Here is a 20072-nt window from a genome sequence, read left to right as displayed (position 1 = left end):
TCTCCTTCAGTACTTTTAAAATAATCCACCCAGACCTCATCTAAACATTTGGTGTTGCCATCACTCGCCTTGAGAAATTAATAACTCACAATAATTGTTTCATAATAGTCCATCTACAGTCATCTGCAATGATGAAGTGCGATGTTTGTAATTTGTAATGTAGAATAGACATTGTAACTTTTACATTTTTTCTCAGTTTAGAACTCTAAAATATGGGACGGATAACTGTCCCGAAGACTTTTGTCGGGACAACGTGACATAGTAGCGAAAAACGGGACGATCCCGTATTTTATGGGATGTCTGGGAACCCTATAAAAGATATGGGCTGAAACTTACGGAAAATTCAGGGGCCCCAAGTTTTGTTTCTAGGTCTGTATAATCTCACTAGCATTTGGGCCATTATCTCCAAATTTTGGCGTTGGTGTAAAATATCCCGTAAAATTATTATTATTATTATTATTATTATTATTATTATTATTATTATTATTATTATTATTATTATTACAAGCACTTTCTGTTCGTTCTCCACTTGTCCAATAGATGCCAGAATTAATTTACTGTTACGTGCTGCCACCTAGTGTCAGTTTAGAGAACCCCTTCTCGATCGTATTTTGTAGTTTAAAAATCTAAACCTAAAAATGTCATCTTTGGTGCACACAATGTGTATTGTGTATGTAATTATTTTTTAATTCGAGTAGAGACCAGGTCGAAAATGAATTATAATTGAAGTATTCCTTATTGTTAGCGAATGGTTATGTTGTTATTTCAGTGAAGACCGTGACAAGATGAAGTAACTGAGATCGTCATTAAAAGGTTGAATTGGACAGCAAAACATTTACTATTATTCCTCACAATTTTTATATTTGAGGTCATATCTGTTAGTAATTTTCATTTAATATAATTGCAATAGGTGTACGAATACTTTTAAGTGAACTAGGAGTTGTATATTAGGTGTTTTGAGTAGGTATATATTCCATACATAACCTATAAATGTAAATAATTTATGCAGGCCTACTTCAAGTTTGAATCATTCTACTCAATTATGAGTGATAATATTAAGAGTTACGAAGTGATTCGGGGTTAATATATCAGCTTAACTGTATGTAATGTTAGGTTAGAATTTTGTAAATTGGAAAATGACAGCACCTCACTGACAACAATTATCTTAAAATACTTAAAAGAGTATATTTGTCTGTATTTGTTGAATGCACATCATCATGCTTACGCAAAGACACTTTCCAGTGCCAGTAATTTATTTTGTATGCAAAAGATTGGAATTTTTGAGTAAGGAAAAGGAAGATATCCGTGTTCTGAAATTTATCCAAACTAACCAAACCTGTCACAGATTCGTATATGTAAGGTGTATGAGCGGAGTACGAAGGGAGCTACCTCAGTCTAGTTTAGCTGGATTTGATGTGCCTTGCATATGCTAAGTGAAGTTTTAACATTAGCACATTGTATAATTTACGAGAGACATTCCAAAAATAAGTGTACAAGACTTATTTCTACAATGTGCATTTTTAATTGTAATATTGTAAAATGTTGCTTGCACTGTTACTAGAATAAGTTTCCAGATTACCATGATAATGTGGTTGGGTTAAATGTTTGTTTCTATGTCTGTATTTATTCATTAAATTTAATTATGGTTTTAAAAGTATATATCAGAGCAAGCGAAGTTTACTGCATGATTACCTAAGCATCTGCCTACACGTGAGAGTGTTTTTCGATTTCCTCGCAGAATTCGGTGTCCTGCAAATTCAAATCTCTATTTTAAACTATCTACGCCTTCATCACTTTCAAATCTATGGGCACAATGATGATCCTAAAAGTATGAAACATGGTTGACATTTGGCATTAGATCAACTGACTATATATGGCAGATGTTCCAAGATCCTTACCATAAGTAATGCAAGACATGATTCACAGCTGTATTGTGCAGCTGAGAGTTGTTATGAAGAAGCAAAACACCTTTTATTAGCAGTGTAGGGCATTTCTGTTTAAAGGAAGGTCTTATATTTTTTACACCATATGCGACTTATTAATTAAGTGTTGTTTTCTGTTACATGAAATCAACCAAGTAGATGTCCAGGGGTGTAATTTCAGTTTTTGTTTTGGAGAAGGGGGGGGGGGAGCAAGATTCTTTAGGGAAAACCTTATAGGTATGGTATACTGCTTGGTGTACCAGTACTTACCCCCTATTTTCTCAGAAATGAACTACATTCCATACCGTAAACTGGAGTAAATGACCATTAAAAAAAAAAATGATTTGAACCGTGATATCAGATGGTTATAGTTTTTAAAGAACCTGGAGGTTCATTGCTGCCCTCACATAAGCCCGTCATCATTTCCTATCCTGAGCAAGATTAATCCTAGTATCATATCCCACTTCCCTTAAATCCGTTTTAATATTATACTCCCCTCTACTTCTCGGCCTCCCCAAAGGTCTTTTTCCATCAGGTCTTCCAACTAACACTCTCTATGCATTTCTGGTTTCACGGTTTTGTGCTACATGCCCTGTCCATCTCAAACATCAGGATTTAATGTTCATAAGTATTAGAGCTTGGATTTTATGTAATATGAAAATAAAAAATATGTAGCTAAAAATGGCAAAATATATACAGTAGATAAATATGTACTTACTTACAAAAGGCTTTTAGAGAACCCGGAGGTTCATTGTCGTCTCACATAAGCCAGTCGTAAGTCCCTATCCAATCTGGAAATTGATTTTATGCAGCATCAATATGCTTTCGCTTTTATAGTTAGTACAATAAAAAAAAAAAAAATAAAAAGAAGGAGAATGGCATATATCTCTCTTTGGCTCACTGCTCTGGTCAATTTGCCATCTTTAACTGGCAGCTGTTGCCAGATTGGTGGTGTAAGATATTATTATAGTCCCGTCGCTCTGATTTCCGGCAACCAATCACGTTGCAGGTCGGCTACATTTAAACGTGTGCGTCTTGTGATTCGCTGATGAAGACGTTATGCATTTCCTAAAGCTCGATAAGTACTTAATATAATCCCCCGCCATTTTGACTCTTTCGTTGGCGTTCACAGAAAGCACATGAGGACGTTATTTGCCGCTCAGTTATTTGCTGAATTACAGTGCATTTGATTTATTATCATAAGAGCTACGACATGATAATATTTAACGGTGTGGCAAATAGATTCCTCGTCTGGCAGCTAGGCAACGAAAGAACAAAAATGGCGAATGATACTACCTACCTAGATTTTATAGAGCCTTCACTTCCTAAGACGTAAGCAAAGAGGAGGAGTCATGCCGGGAATAACAGCGTCGCGACTATAACTGTCAGCACGAATTGCACTGCTACAACTCCCATCAGTGTAGTCTCAATTTTAGCCACCCCTCATGACTTGTAAATTTATGTTCTTAAATACCCTTCATAATTTCTTAAAGGGAACCATATGTTAAAGTTTCTCAGTTTTTCATAAAATAAGAATCCTCATTAAATTCTGAACAGTTCCATATTTGGATTATATATATTCCTACATTTTAAAATGCCTCTGGTTGCCTTTGAATGACCTCTTGCCATGAATATTTAAATGGCATGCCAGGTTATGAAATGCTTGTTTCTCAGAACTATATTTCCTGTACTTTAGGTACACTTATGTCGGAAAATATTAAGTCTGTCATTGTGAAATTTTCTACAGGCATATGCTAGTAATTGGAGAAAAATGTAATGCATGATGATTGTATTTTCATGGATAATTATTATGTCAATATTAAAAGAAAACTTTATGCAAATTAGCCTGCATGAAAGAAAATTAATATGTTAGGTTTTTTGTTGCACAGAAACTTCAAACTGCAGTGATTTATTACTAAGTGTGTTGTTATATGTACGGTATCTAGAAGTTTCAAGCCCATTGTTTTAGTATTTTCAGAGATATTGGTTATTTAATATATTAATTGTGCATAGCTGTTTATTTGATATTTTTGACTGAATTAGCATTCTAAAACAAATAAAGGTAATTGTATATAATTTTGACCACTGCTGCTGTTATACAGTGAAACCTCTCATTTACAGTCATCGAAGGGACGTAACAATCTGTCTGCATCTAGGAGGTGTCTTTATTGGGAGGGAGTGTATCCCATCACGCTTTAAATGAAATGCATTACTGTAGTTTAATTCTAAATACAGTATATTACAGTAAATTCTTTGCAACTTTGAACAGTAGATAAGCTCGAAAAAAGGAAAATACAGTACTGTGCCATGCAATTTTATTCTAGGTCTACAGTTATGTAGCACTGTAATTTACAGTTTTCAACTTAACCTTTACGTTCAGGTGCCATGTCTCTCGAAACCGAACAACTGATTGAAGTGAAGAGAATAATCCTACTAACTCTATCATGTGTCGAATACAATTTCACGATCGCAGAAACCTTGGACCCATCAGACAGATTAAATTTTATGACTTTGTTTATCCACCCGCTTCCAGCTAACAAGGGGTAGCCGGCTGGGCTAGTGGTAGCCTACGAGACCCTTATTGTCTTCTTTCATGTTAAGGAATTTCTGTACAGTTCTCAAAACTAAATTTTCTATTTTTGTAACACATTAGGTCTTGAAATCCAAGTTCTGTCCGCAGTCAGGAGGTAAAGCAAGCTTTAGGACTGTGAAACAGCTGTCCATGTCCTTGTCTGAGAGTGTCCGTAAACGAGAGTTAAATTTATCATTATTTCTATATTATTTCAGTTGGGACATAAAAATCCGTCTTTATATGAGGAGTGTCCGTATCTTGAAGGTGTCCGTAAGTAGAGGTTTCACTGTATTTGAAGATTTTCAGTTTCAAATCTTTTAATTTCATTATATTTGGCTGAGATACATTCATATTTGTAGCCCCTAAAATTCAGTAATTTTAGCAAATGGGTTCTCTTTGACACATAATGTTTTTTGTTTACTGTTTCATAACAGCAGGAGGAAAATTTTATAACACTCTTTTGTTTCTTTCAGCTCATTACAAATATGCTGGCATATTCATGAAGTGATTAATAAAAGTGATGTGGGGAGAATGACGATGCCGGAGGACTCTGATGGGATTATTTTAAAAGAGAATGACATCAGTTTGCATTAGCGGAAGAATAGAAAAGAATGGCATTGGATATGAAGCTGAAAATACAGATAATTCAGATTTCCTTCCAACCTCGTTTTTAAGTGTTACTTACGATGAAAATGCAAGTGAAGTATCAACATGCAAAAATGCTTCATTTCCTGCGGGTTCCCTTTCTGAGGATGATGTTCATTTCACCATTCTGGAAAATGATGACAATGATAATGATGATAATCATGAATGTTACTCTGAAAATAAATTTAAGGAAAGGAATAAAAGGCTGGCTACATTTACGGCATCAGTGCGTGAGAAACGTGGGGACATAGAATTGGATAAGTATCAATTAAAGACAGAACAGCCCAAGTATTATAGTTGCACCTTTTTTGATAAATTTTCGGCCGAGAAGCATCTGAGGAGACCATCGAGATTACACGGTTCAGCTGGACGTAATCGAACGAATACGTCTGGAAAGGAGGAGGAATTTCAGATGGATGATCCGAAGGTTGATACTCTTAAGGATTCATCCCAAAATTATGAGACTGACAGTTTGAATTCTAAGAACAATTCATTAAATATAAAATGTAAGGAAACTACTAAGACAAAAGAGAAAAAAATATTGTCTTGTCATTTATGTAGCAAAGAATTCAAATTTAATTCTTTATTATTGCACCACATTGAAAGTCATAAGCCGAAATCAAAAACTAAAAAATCTTTATCGTGCTATACCTGCGGAAAAAAATATACTAAGAGTGGCAGCTTAACCAAACATGAGCTCCAGCATGAAGGCAAGGGAAGTTTTCGATGTCGCCCGTGTGGAGAAGTCTTTGCAACAGAAGCCGAAAGAACAAAACATCGCGATGAGAAACATGAGAAGCCCTGGAAATGCTCAATTTGTAATCACTTATTTGCAACCGAAGAGAAACTTGAGTCTCACGTTAAATGGCATGAAAGCAAAGAGACAGAAGTCTTTGTTTGTAATGTGTGTGGCAAAGAATTCAAACTGAAAGTAAATCTTAAAGTCCATGTTGAGAGTAGATGTGGTACGGATCCACAACATGTCTGCAAAGTGTGTGGCAAAGCATTCATGACTAGAGGAACCCTTGTTACTCATTCGCTTCTTCACACTGGAGAAAAAACATTTCTGTGTCGATTCTGTGGGAAGAGCTTCCGTCTCAAAGTGGAAATGCAGAGGCATGAAAGATCTCATACAGGTGAAAAACCTTTTGTCTGCAAAGTTTGTAATAAAGCGTTTGCTCACAGAGAAAGTCTTGTCACACACAACACCATTCACACAGGAATCAGGCCCTACATGTGTGAGGCCTGTGGTTCCACTTTCTCATGTATTGGGAACCTCATTAAGCACAAAAAAACCCATCGTAACAGATGTGCTCTAGTCACCCCTGCCTTGAATTCCAGTAAACCCAAAGTGAAATCTAACTTGAATCAATTAAAAAGGAACGAGAAGATTAGCACAACAAGAAATAAAATGCTTGTGGACCATTCAGTCAATCCACTACCTTTTGACATACAGAGGCCTAATAACATTGCAGCATCGCGTGAAATTGCACCTGTTGTGTCTGGCACCTGTTGTACTTACAGAAATTCAAACTATGAAGAGAATCGTGATTGGATGCCACAGTCTTTTAGCACCAGTGAGCATACATCAGAACGAATTGCAGCAGTTGGTGATAGATTTCATCCGGTTGGAGATCATATCAATAGCATGGATCGGAATATCAAAGGGTAAAGTATACAGTTAATGTTATACAGTTACGGTCTTACTAATAAACCGTGTATAGTTTTTATACGAGACTTATGCAGAGTTGAGGCAGAAAACGTTACTAATAAACCATTCATAAGCGATGGATGTATAAACAGTCTGTAACTATAAAATGGGAATTGCTTTGCAGTAGTTATATGCATGAAACCCCTTGTTTAAGCGTTGTATATAAAGATAAAATGGCCGCCCCTCTAACAGCTGTTCATATCGACTGTCACTTTATGATGATGGTTTCCTTGTAACCACAGAAGAACAAACCAAAGAGCACACAATAATTAGAATAATATTGCTGTAGCTTGTACTCTTTGACCAAAATATAGTGTGGTAATCGATCAGAGCCAGTTGCACTATCGATACTTAGCGCGGCACACCAGAGCGCTCTACTGGATGCAATAGAGAACCTCAGATATTCTATTACCTTTCGTAACGAAGTAATGACGAAACTATGACGTAGCTGTGTAACAGTTATACTGTTATACACGACGTACGTAGTGATTATTAGTAAGGAATTTACACACGACTTATAAACGAGCTACTCATTGTATAAGTATAAGACAGTTAAACGTCTGTATATAGAGTTTTTATTAGTAAGACCGTTAAGTTATAGTAGAATTTATAGAGCAACTGGCCATGGACTGGAAGGTTCTGGGTTCAATCCTGTGCAGTGATGGGATTTTCTCGTTGCTGAAATTCTAGAATGGTTCCAAAGTTCACTCAGCCTCCTGGCACTACTCAAGACAAAATAGCTTCAGCCGCCACTGGATAGAAATGGATCAGAATCATATGTTGTCCAGCCCTTTCCTCTATTGTGAGAAATATTAGCGAACAAGCTAGTTAATGGCTTTATTGCCAAGAACTCAGAATTAGTTAATGCCAGTGACGACGACAACAACAACAACAACAACACATTTTAAAAACGTACTGTTTTATGGCACTGTTTAAAACAAAAAAAAAAAAAAAACATGTTTTTTGATTTAAATTTTTTTTCCAACCCTGACTAGGATTGACATTAATTGTCTAAATAACATATTATTTAATAAACATATTTTTCCACCTTGCAAGTACATAGCCTAAATGTAAATGAAGATCAGTGGCGATTCGTGATATTTTTTGTATGTAGGATATGAGATTGACAACTGATGACCAAGACAGAAACTAATATTAATAATAATATAATATTAGTAAAACCAATATTAATAATAATAACGATAAAAAAAAGGTAAAGGTATTCCCGTAACATGCCATCAAGGTGCTTGGGGGGGCATGGAGGTAGAGCCCCATGCTTTCCATGACCTCGGCACTAGAATGAGGTGGTGCGGTCGGCACCACACTCTGACCGCCTTTTACCCCCGGAAAAGACCCAGTACTCAATTTTATAGGAGGCTGAGTGAACCTCGGGGCCGTTCTGAAAGTTTGGCAACGAGAAAAAATCCTGTCACCACCTGGGATCGAACCCTGGACCTTTCAGTCCGTAGCCAGCTGCTCTACCAACTGAGCTACCCGGCCACCCAATAATAATAATAATAATAATAATAATAACAACAACAACAGAGCATGCAAAATCAATACAAGTAGGCCTATGTTAGTCTTTGACTCACCATTCTGGAACTGGCAATTTATTAGTAGTGAAGTTCGGTTCTCCTCCCCGTTTTACTTGCGAATATGGCTCCTAAGCCATTGTACTGCCCGATATTTACCGATGTTCTGTCGTACATTAGCGCAATTAATTTCTTGCTACAGCTAAATTCTTCTAAATGATCAAATACAACTTCAGATATTCTTTCGGTTGTCCTGTCATCTGAAAGTCCTGTTAATTTTTGTATTTATTATAGCTTATTTTATTTATTTTTATGTAATTTTGTTTTTTATATTATATCATTTTAAATTATTTATTATTTAATTTATTCTGTTCTTTTAAAATAACCAATGAACTGCATTTAAGGAGGCTAAGGGCACTTGAAAATTCTTATTGTAGTCTCTGACAGGGTCTCCATCACCCAGAAAGAAGGGTCGTAGTATTAGGATACGCGGTCATATCCTCAAACACGGCTAAACTCAAGCCATATTCCGCACTCCCCCCTGCAACTAACTTCACTGTTAGAAATACCGTTTGCTGTAAGATATTTGGATGCTTCCTCGGAAATTATTTCTGAGCTGTGCTGTGGTGACAACTCACACAGAAAGTGGAAGCTTAAAGGAAATTAGTATGTCGGGATGCATTGAAAATCAAAATCTGTAATTAAAATGTTTTCTACCCTCAGAGGCACGAAATTAAACTGTAGGATCATCCTCATATCCTTCGTGGAGGAATCGCCACTGATGAAAATAAACAATACGAACTACTGTAGATACAGTCACAGTAGTAATATAAGTCGTGTGAAATTCCCTTTGGGAAGATTGTTGATCACGTCCAGTTCAAACGAGTCCAGATATTTTTTGAGTAGTTGAAATTCTGATGTAAAAGAAACCGAAATTCATCCAATGCAATTGTTTTCCATAATGTGTGTTATTTCTTTTCCAGTTCACAATATTTCTGGGGATCTGGAAATATTATGGGACTCCATCCTGAAGCAGTACAATCCTTAGGAGTGTATACCACAGTTCCCAAGGACATAAAGCCTGATTCAACATCAAGAAGTCTTCCATATTCTTGTGCTACAGATGGGTTACTTGTTAGTAATGGCAAGCCAGTACTGGGCAGCTTCTTCCAACATTTAGACAATCATAGACTTCAAACTTATGGTCCAGAAAAGTATCCTCATGAGTATCGTATTCAAAATGTGGTGGATCATAATACATTTTCGTACAGTAGCAAAATAGCAACTGAAATTTTTCAACACAATAATTTTAAGTCATCAGATAATCTCAATTCAAATATAGAGTCTAATCAGAAGAGAGAAGGATTTGAGGCAAGCTCTGGGTGTGGAAATGAGACAGAAGCTGTGGTTACTCTTCCAGAAAGCCATACTACGTGCAATAGTATTATAGATAATGAAAATGATAGATTTGTGAATCATTCTTTTAAAGTTGAAAGCTCCACCAACAATGCAGAATCAGAGACCGTGGAAAATAAATGTAACAGTGACCTGGCAGGTTCCATACCTGAAAATAAAATGCATGAAACAGACGATCTGTCGAATTTAGGATCTCCTCTTAATTGTTCAGATAGTGAACTATCAGAATCAGAACAAATTGATACGTCTACCTCAAAAGTACAAATAGTTTGTAGTGAATCAGTCAAAGAACAAGTTGAAGAAGGTGAGAAAGATGATACACCAGAAACTGAACCAGTAACAAAAACGCAGCGGGAAAGAAAACAAAAGTATCCTGTAAAATGTGATGTTAAAGATGAACATGTAGAAGAAATTACTCCTCCAAAAATTGAAGCTGAATTGTCAGAAATTCAGGTGACATGTGTTTTTTGCGGTTTACATTTTGCTCAAGAACAATTATTAAATGATCATATGCAGTCTCACGGTGAAGAAAAGCACAAAAATTTAGATACAAATAGAGAAATTGAAGACATGAAAGTGCTCTGCTCAGATGAGGATGAACCACTTGATAAACGTTTAGAACGCTATCTGAACAAGGTAGAAAGTGTTAACACAGATATGGTGCCAAAAAGATTTCTTTGCCAATATTGTAATAAGTACTTTGATTTTGTGTCGCAATTAAATCGTCACAGGAAGAGTCACTCCGCAGAAGAGAAAGAAGCAACGCCTTGTCGCCACTGCGGGAAGAAGTACACAAACAAAGCATGTTTACTTAAGCACGAGTCTCAACATACCGGGACAGGGGTCTTTAAGTGTAGACAGTGCGGTGATGGCTTCAACTCAAAACAGGAATATCGATCTCACCGAGCTAAACAACACGGAAAACAGTGGAGCTGCTCAGAGTGTCAGCGTTCTTTCTCAAACTCTAGTAACCTGAAGAACCACTATAACAACAAACACCTCGGCCGAGAGGCGAAGTCATACGCGTGTAATATCTGTGGCAAGCTGTTCAAACAGAAAGGAAATCTCAAAGTGCATGTGGACAGCCGATGTGGTTCAGAACCACGGCACGTGTGCAATATATGTGGCAAAGCGTTCATGAGTGGCGGTTCCCTAGGAACTCACTTACTTCTTCACACAGGTGAGAAAACTTTTCTTTGTAGGTTCTGTGGCAAGAGTTACCGACTTAAAGTGGAGATGCAGCGGCATGAAAGATCTCATACAGGTGAAAAACCATTTGTCTGCAAAGTCTGTAATAAAGCGTTTGCTCACAGAGAAAGTCTTGTCACACACAACACCATTCACACAGGGATCCGGCCCTACATGTGTGAGGCCTGTGGTTCCACTTTCTCGTGTATTGGGAACCTCATTAAGCATAGGCAGACACATAACAGAAGATGTGATATTGCCAGAGTATGATAGCGATTTTTATTTATATTTCTGTGTAAAGGAATTTGGGTATATGCCTTGTATTATGAAAAGGACATCTATACAGCTTTTCATGTGACTTACTTCATACATCTCGTCTTTGAGGCTAGAATATTTCTTTGGTTGGTGGGAAAAGGCACATTAGTAAAAAAAGTCGATTTTTCTGTTCTACCTAATCACATAAGTCTAGTATTTTTTTATTTTTATTTTACTTGGTTATTTTACGACGCTGTATCAACATCTAGGTTATTTAGCGTCTGAATGAAATGAAGGTGATAATGCCGGTGAAATGAGTCCGGGGTCCAGCACCGAAAGTTACCCAGCATTTGCTCGTATTGGGTTGAGGGAAAACCCCGGAAAAAACCTCAACCAGGTAACTTGTCCCGACCGGGATTCGAACCCGGGCCACCTGGATTCGTGGCCAGACACGCTGACCATTACTCCACAGGTGTGGACTGTGTTTTAAATTGAAAAGGGTCTTACTTTAACCAACATACATGAATTTCATTATTATACTTATATTCAGTTAAGAATAAATTAAAAAGAAAATCTCTCCTGAAATATTAATTTTTTTTTACTTGTGTGCCTCTTCCCGCCGACCAAAGATTTCGTCTTGGCGCATGTAATATTTAACTTACCATAACTAACAGCAACTGAGTCATAACATTACAACGGGTCTAGGGCATTTCGTCACCGTTACAGTATGTCACCTGTTTTTCGTCATTAGTTTTTTAGTCATCAGATACATTTTGTCATCATGTTTTTTTGTCACCGAAGATATTTCGTCATCATATACATTTTGTCATCATTTTTTAATACTGAGAGGATTTTGTCACAAAAATAATGCGGAAAATTACATTTAGCCTGTTTTCATTATAAGGCCAAAACCATCACTGTATTTATTTTAATGCTCTGTATTAACATGGATTTTGAAGTTGCATACATTCATCCTGTTTTATAGAGTTTCAACCAAAATTTCCACTGAAGTTGTGATATATGACACGTAAGTAACCAAGGATGTTATTTTCTGTTCTATAGACTTCATACCTATTGACAGTTCGTGCAATTCCGTTATCTAAGGACGTGTATTTCTTATTTTTCCTGCGTGGAGACTGACCTGCTTCTAATTTCTCAATGTCCTGATGTAGGCCTATCCTTGCAGTCTTCTCCTGTAGCAACTGAAGGACATGGTAAAAGGAGGGATGTGCTTTGCCCATTAAAGTATTGAGACATCTATGGCACGCTTCGCAAGTATTTGTTCTGTGTACGAATGTAATAATTCCATGTATTTGGAGGGAACATAGGCTGCTGCCTACCTCTGCCACGTCTACGATCCATGACATAATTATCCTCAAAGTAATCGAAGTTTGGGGTTAGCTCATCCATAACATTTTGTATAGGTATCAACAAGGGAAGTGACATGAAGGGAGGAAAAATTGTGGTGGCAAATAGTGATGAGGAAATTAAATTGGTGACAAAATATGGTGGTGACAAAAGTGAATCAGTGACAAAATGTTGCAGTGGCAAAATGTAATATGTGACAAAAATTGCCGGGTAACAAAAAATCAGTGACGAAAATTCCGAATTCCCATTACAACTAGGCATCGTTGCTCAAGCTAGAATGGCTCGTCTTGTCCTGGGCAGCTAAAAAACCGCGACCTCCAAGAAGCAAGTCGCATGAAAAGGAATATCACAGTTGGTAGTATGGAAGAGAGAAATGGGGTTATAGCCAAGTCATCGTAACTATCGGTGCATTTTTTTTTTAAACCAAGACGTAAAGTGCCGCAGCAAGACCGTTCTTTTATTACATTTGCTTCACCGTCGCTGTAGCAAGCGTGCAGCAAATCAAAACTTCGCTTTACGAGTTTGCTGCACAATCCATCATGGCGGAATGTGTGTTTTGGTCTTTTGCAACGTTTATTATTGTCAAAATCGTCTAGTAATAATAATTCCATGTCGTTATCATGGAAGTCGAAATTATTTAACATGTTTGGTTCTTTTAGGGTTAAATTTATTACGGCAGAAATAGAAGCCAGTATTAATTGTCCACTATTTTGCAGTCAGTTGACCTACTTACGTTTTTTTCGACCCTCATTTTGCTGCAGCAAAGGCCTGAAACGCTTTAAAAAAAAACGCACGGTATGCACTTGACAGTTGTTATTTGCGTTGACCACCCTTCCATGAAAAAAATGAACTCTATGCAGTAGCCTTCTGAACCAATCAAAATGTAGCATTTTCTATCAGCTCCTGTGTTGTCAGTTTGCTACATGCTATGTTTCATGAAGTTATTACCATGTGCGAAATTTGTGTTTTAGTATTATAAACAATTCGTAGCATTGCTGGGAAATGCTGTAAAAAAGCTCTTCAGAGAATGATATCTCATAGAGTGAGAATCCTATGTGTTAAGGCATAGCATTAGTCAGGTGTCAGAATTGCTGCGAAGGAATAGTCAGCTGTTTTGTAGTGGTTGCTGTGGCAACTTCACATCTCTCGCTACCAACATTATGCAAAGCTGTCAGGTGCAGAGTTACAGCAACTTGGGTATAGTGGCCAGGCAAGTCAATGAACAGAGGTAATAGGGCATCTTAGCACACTATCAGCTTTGCAAATGGAATGTGTCTTTCATAATACAAGCATAGGATGTGCAGTCACCAATGTCGACCCTTGATTAATTCTCATCACATTAAAAAAATCAGTGTTTTTGCCAACTTATTATTTATTGGCTATTGTAAAATAATATTACAAGTTTTCACCAATAGTGATGTGGACCTAAGGTGACAGTTCCACGTCGTAAATTTGTTTAGAAGTTCAAGGAGACGCAGCTAAAATGTGTGTGGTTGGTATATACCATAACTGCACGGAAAGAAATTGTAGTAAACCAGTAGAAAAGGGTTTAGATTGAACATACTCCAACTTCAGCTGCAACATCATGAGTTAGCTCCATGGTTTCCAACATTTTGTAACTGGACCCCATTTCTAAGTCCCACAAATTCCACACCTATCCCCCCTATTTTTCTTATAAATCTTTTCTTCTCAGAAATCTAATAATCAGAGGTGTGTCATTTGGAGCAAGAGGTTCCCTCCCACCAGTCTACCTACCAACTATTAGTGAAATTAAAATTCGAAGGCTTTGAAATGCAAAACATTGTTTTACAGATTTTTAGGGAATCCTTACACATTATCCAATATCATTTATATTTTCAAAAAAGATAATTTCTTTTCAGCATGGTAATTTTGCAAGAACTGAATTCCAATTTTTTTTATCAACTTTTGATTTTTCTTTTTAAACATAGCTGTTCTCTATTTAGGGTCCTTGTGGTCACTTTCTCTGGAGAGCTGATGATTTAATAAATCTTTCTTATTGTAGAACTAGCCGTACCCGTGCGCTCCGCTGCACCTGTTAGAAATAAATATAAAGTAATTACATAATTAAAATAGGACGTTTGATCTAGGGAACAACTTTTACAACAGCACAAGATAATCTGCTTCGCTCATTACCCAATTTTTTTTGCATTGCATTTATTGCATATATATTTTATGTATTTTAACACGATTCAATTGAGCATAGTTAAAATTTGAATTATAAAATAATGGATTGCTAAGCTAACGTACTATTACTGCATACTAAATCAATACACTCTCGTTGTTCGTTAATTCTCTGAGATTAAAATGAGTGTACATAAATATTATTTTAAGAAATACAGAAAACGAATGTACAAAATAGCCTATCAAATTTTCTGTGCATAAGAAGCTATTTTAATCTTACCTGTCCTCTATTTACTCAGACGTTACTGTAATAACATTATAGCATTATGTCCATCTAGAGAAACTACACTTTCCAATGGTGAAATAATAATTAATTATACAAATCGGTTAATTTAGCTTCTGATATTATTTCATACAAACACAGAAACATTTTCTGTAGGCTATGTTTAATAGCTTTCGATTGTTGATGTCCAAGGCCCCTGTTTCGATTGTTGTTGTCCAAGGCCCCTTATAGACGAAGTCATTTGTTCCTAATTCACTGCACCGTCTTAGATAGTGTTATTTTAATTTTAAAACTCATTTATCTCATTAAATATCAGTCCTATCAAAATTTTGTAAAGAATAAAACTTATCAGAAATCATTTTTAAAGAAACTTTTGTTATGTAACATTTTTCACAAAAATCAATAATAAGCGAGATATTTCGATTTATTTAATTCAAGCCCCCTTATAACCCCCCTTTTAAATAAAGTATTTTGAATGCCATATAGCCTAAAATCTAAGTTACAACGAACTTAATTTATATTCCAATTTTCATATAAATCGGTTCAGCCATTATCGCGTGAAAAGGTAACAAACATACAGACAGACAGATATACAAACAAAAATTTCAAAAATGCGATTTTCGGTTTCAGGGTGGTTAATTATATATGTTAGGACCAATTATTTTTGAAAAATCGAAAAATACCAGAAAAATTTCGGCTACAGATTTATTATTAGTATAGATAAATGAGAAAATTGCAAAATTCACATTACATAGTACAGTAACTAATTTTAACAAAAGTTCAGTATTTGAAAGGATATGTTTCTTAAACATGAACATACATAATAATTTGTGCATTGAGTCTTCTTTCTGCTGTAGAAGGGGCAAACATCTTTCCCAATGTCTGCTGTTTCGTTCCTAAAATTCTATACATATTCCTAACTGCCACCATGATAAACTCATCTATTCTTCCTTGGAATTAACTCTTGTATCTACTTCTTGACTACAAAATTTTCATTTCCATATAATTAATTAATGACGGTAACTTAAATCACTATAAAGTTCGTGTCTAGCTATCTCATCGCTCCTCTTCTATATGTTTTTGCATTATAAAGTTATATTCATTTTCTCTATTTCTTTTCATACTCAATTTATGCCTAATCTGTTAACATCATATTCTAATTCTTTTAGCCAATTCTATTTTATTTTCGTCGAGCACAAAAATGTTACGCATGTTTGCATATTATTATTGTCCTATTTCTTTGATATGTATCCAAAAAATAGTTAATTTTCCTTACTAAAATAATTCCCATGCTACTATCTGTACCCATTTCATAACTATAGTTGCGTCGCTGTAATTTCTGGCATGATACCTTCTTTGCTTACGCCTTAGGAAGTGAAGGCGCTATAAAGTCTAGGTAGGTAGTATCATTCGCTATTTTTGTTCTTTCGTTGCCAGCTACCATACGAGGAATCTATTTGCCGCATCATTAAACATTATCGTGTCGTAGCTCCTATGATAATAAATCAAATGCACCGTAATTAAGCAAATAATTGAGCGGCAAATAACGTCCTTGTGTGCTTTCTGCAAATGCCAACGAAAGAGCAAAAATAGCGGGCGATTATATTAAGTATTTATCGAGCCTTAGGAAGTGCATAACGTCATGACCAGCGAATCACGATGCAGACATTTAAATGTGATTGGCTGCCAGAAATAAGAGCCTTGGGACTATAGCTACTATATTTGGGAAATTCCAAGGAACTCCTAAATATTTTTTACAAAATTTGGCTCTTACTCATTTTATCAATGTAATTTGAAGGTTTAACTAGAGAGACAAAAAAATCATCTTTATTATGGGACATCAAAGGAGAAATGGTGTAAATTCACAACAGTTGTGATTTTGTTGGGGTAAGAAATGCTTTAGTTTCATTATTCTGGTCTTCACATTGTACTATAAAGTAATAGATCTTAGTATGTTGCCAGAAACACTGAATTTTTAAAAGTGATGAAATGTTGTACACTTGTATTATCTGTAATATTTCAGTAATATTTTAAATCAATTTACTCTTAATTCCTACATTCAGAATAGGAATTCCAGAGAAAATTACAACATACTGCCAAGTTGCTTAAGGGCATAAGATTAGAATAGCATAAGTTTGTTAACATTTTTAATGATATTATTCTGTTTTATAGATATTTTATTCATTCTTACAGACAGTATATTTGAGACGAAAAAACTGCTTTCAGTAAAGTTTTCTGCTCTCAGGATGCTAAACAGAGAATTTGGGAACACCTTTCAAGTGCTAAAATATAGAAGTGCTTTTTATATGTGCTAAAAATCTTTAAAATATTTAGTAAAAAAGAATGGTCTTCTTTCTTTTAATATGATTATGAACTTCATATGAATACAAAAATCCTTTATTAACCAGTCTGCATTAGCAGATTTTGACAGGGAACGCTGTGGAATTTTAATAATGATTTAACTTCGTGCAACCTAGCAGTTGGTACAGCATCGAAAAAAAAATAAGTATCCTGAGAGTGGAAACTTCTACTCATTCTAATGAGACAGACTGTTATTGTTACTATAAATTAATTTATCTGCATTACAAAATGCATACACATTTTTGTTAGTGCAATCTAATATGCAAGTCATGTACCTCAGTAAAGTCTAATGCTTGTTGTTTCTAGATATATTTTAAAAGTTTCTTAAAACCAGTATTCATTATTATAAAATAATAGTGCTTATTTCTCCATGCTTTGCATTTATATTTCTTTAAACCTCTGACAGAAATTTATTCTTTTGTTTTCTTTCCTTTCTGTGCAATCTATAGTATTATTTTTGGAGAAAGAAAATTTATGCCCATTGTTTTCTTTGTAGTTACGATTTTATAGTTCTTTTTATATTGTATTTTATACTTTTGTACAAGATTTCCTATTTTTTTTTAAATTCTGTAACCTTATTTATTTTAATGTGGCATGGAACAGATGAATAATTTTATTCTGGGTTGTTATTTTCGTATTATTTGCCTCTGACGTTTTTATTGATTTTAATATCGTTTTTGAAAGGCTTACAGTGTAAATTTCATGACAGAATCATTATTAAAAGTATATGAACGTAATATAAACACATCAAAATTTTCTAAGGAACACCTTGGTTTGGTTTTTACTTAGTTCTCAATTAAAAACTGCAATACATACATACATATATTGTAAGTAATGTTTATGTAATGAGGATTCTAACGGGTGTTAAACGGGATATTTGCTGCAACAATAGCTTGGCATAGTTCAGCATGAAATTCGTTTTTGTTCGAAGAATTATTTAATCTGTGAGTTAGTAGAAACTGGTACTTTTTTTTTTGTAGCACCTTCTACATGTTGACTGGATACCTTCACACAGAAAACGAAAAGATTAACAGCTTAGGTAAATATTTTCATATTTTAAATAATTAGACCTAATTTTAAATACTTTGTAATAATTATTGAACATTTCGGATTTCAAATAAGATTTTAGTAAAGGAGATTTTAAATTAAAGTCTCAGGAAACACTGTTGCTTCATTTGTAATATGCCACTCTATGACAAAACTAGTTAAAAATTTAAAGGAGAAAATTATGCCATTTATCCCAGCAAAGAGCGAAAAAATAAATACACCAACGGGAATAAAACTTTCTTCTGGCTTGTAATCATTCTTTTACTTTTAAAATAAAAATTCAAAAGTTACAAACATTCTTGCTGTAAATATGTTAATCACACAACAAAATCCAGAACAATTCTTAATTGTCAAAGTTTGTAGTAATTACTGACCAAATTTGAGTAAAATAAATAAATAAATAAAATAAAAAATTTCAATGCAAGGAGCAGTATACATTATAAGGTATATATACTATATGTGATGATAAAAATTAATAGAATAATTTTAATAAATAAAAACCTCTTTGACCTATGAATTTCAAATTTGGTATGATAGCCTGCATATGTTAACTGTGTGAGTGTATAATAAAAATTTGAAGATTGCTTCAGCAATATAGGAGTTGAAAAAACGTAGAAATCTGTCCTTTGCAGCATTTGTAATACTTGGTTTACCCAGCTGTTGTTTTTCTGAACTCCCAAATTCTTGATAGCGACTCCACAGTCATGCTATGATATCTCGTTTGGTGTTCAAAATTCTATTCAGCTTGAATTCTATCACTTTCAACTATTCCAATGTCCTAAACATGTCATCATGATATGTGTGTCTATGACCAGCATTTATTTCAATTATTTAAGTTTTTTTTCTCTTGAAGTTCGTATTTCACACTATTCAAACTCAGAAAATTCCTCTGTTTAAAACGCAATGTCATGCTAACGTATATTGCAGCATTGCAAACAAAATCGGAAGTTGTCATGGTAACAGCACAGTCTAGTATATACAGTCACGAAGCTTAAGTTGATGAGGGTACTAGGAACAATAGACTACACAGGTACTGTTTCACATTGTATGTGATGAGGTGATAGTAGCGATCCTAGTGGTTAGCAACTATCTATGGATGCATATTTCCTATGTATTGAGCTTCGTGATTGTGTATACTAGACTGTGGTAACAGTAAAAAACAGACCAATCAATTGCCGTCCCATATTTACTCAGTATTAATTTTAATTTGAGTGTAGATTTTTCTTAAAAATAAGTTTTGTATTCATTAGACAATTTTGATGTGTGTATTTTCATACATGAAATTATGTACTCTTATTTGCTATCGACAGTTGCTCTCTTGCTAACAAGGGAACTGTTAATGAGCTCATGTCGAAACTTCCCCATAAACTGCATACATTATTAGATGTCAACACCAGATGAACAAAAACATGTTGAGTGGAGGAGCTTATTTCACATGTCACGTGACTGGGTGGTTATTTACAAGGACAGCATCTGAACTACTCTCTCTAAGTAGAAGTCGTTAATTTTTATAAACATTCAAAATATAGTATTTTATATTTGTCTGAAGATGTTTGCAGTTTAAGGGGAGATTTCGACATGGGGTCATTAATAGTTTCATTGTAAGAAATATTTATGAAATATTATTGTA

At 35.0% G+C, this 20072-nt stretch overlaps 1 protein-coding gene across 1 annotated transcript; it reads left to right on the top strand.

Moving 5' to 3' along the window:
- Positions 1 to 618: 618 nt before the first annotated feature.
- On the top strand, positions 619 to 17720 carry LOC138702043 (zinc finger protein 585A-like). The gene is made up of 3 exons (XM_069829558.1): positions 619 to 813; positions 4968 to 6807; positions 9366 to 17720. Exons 2-3 carry the CDS (start codon positions 5069 to 5071, stop codon positions 11254 to 11256), a joined length of 3630 nt encoding a protein of 1209 aa, XP_069685659.1. The 5' UTR covers positions 619 to 813; positions 4968 to 5068; the 3' UTR covers positions 11257 to 17720.
- Positions 17721 to 20072: the final 2352 nt, after the last annotated feature.

This window comes from Periplaneta americana, chromosome 6 (assembly GCF_040183065.1).
Source record: "Periplaneta americana isolate PAMFEO1 chromosome 6, P.americana_PAMFEO1_priV1, whole genome shotgun sequence".
Classification (NCBI taxonomy): Eukaryota; Metazoa; Arthropoda; class Insecta; order Blattodea; family Blattidae; genus Periplaneta; species Periplaneta americana.
The sequence above is the reverse complement of the archived record's forward strand: the minus strand, read 5'-3'. Positions and strand labels throughout refer to the sequence as shown.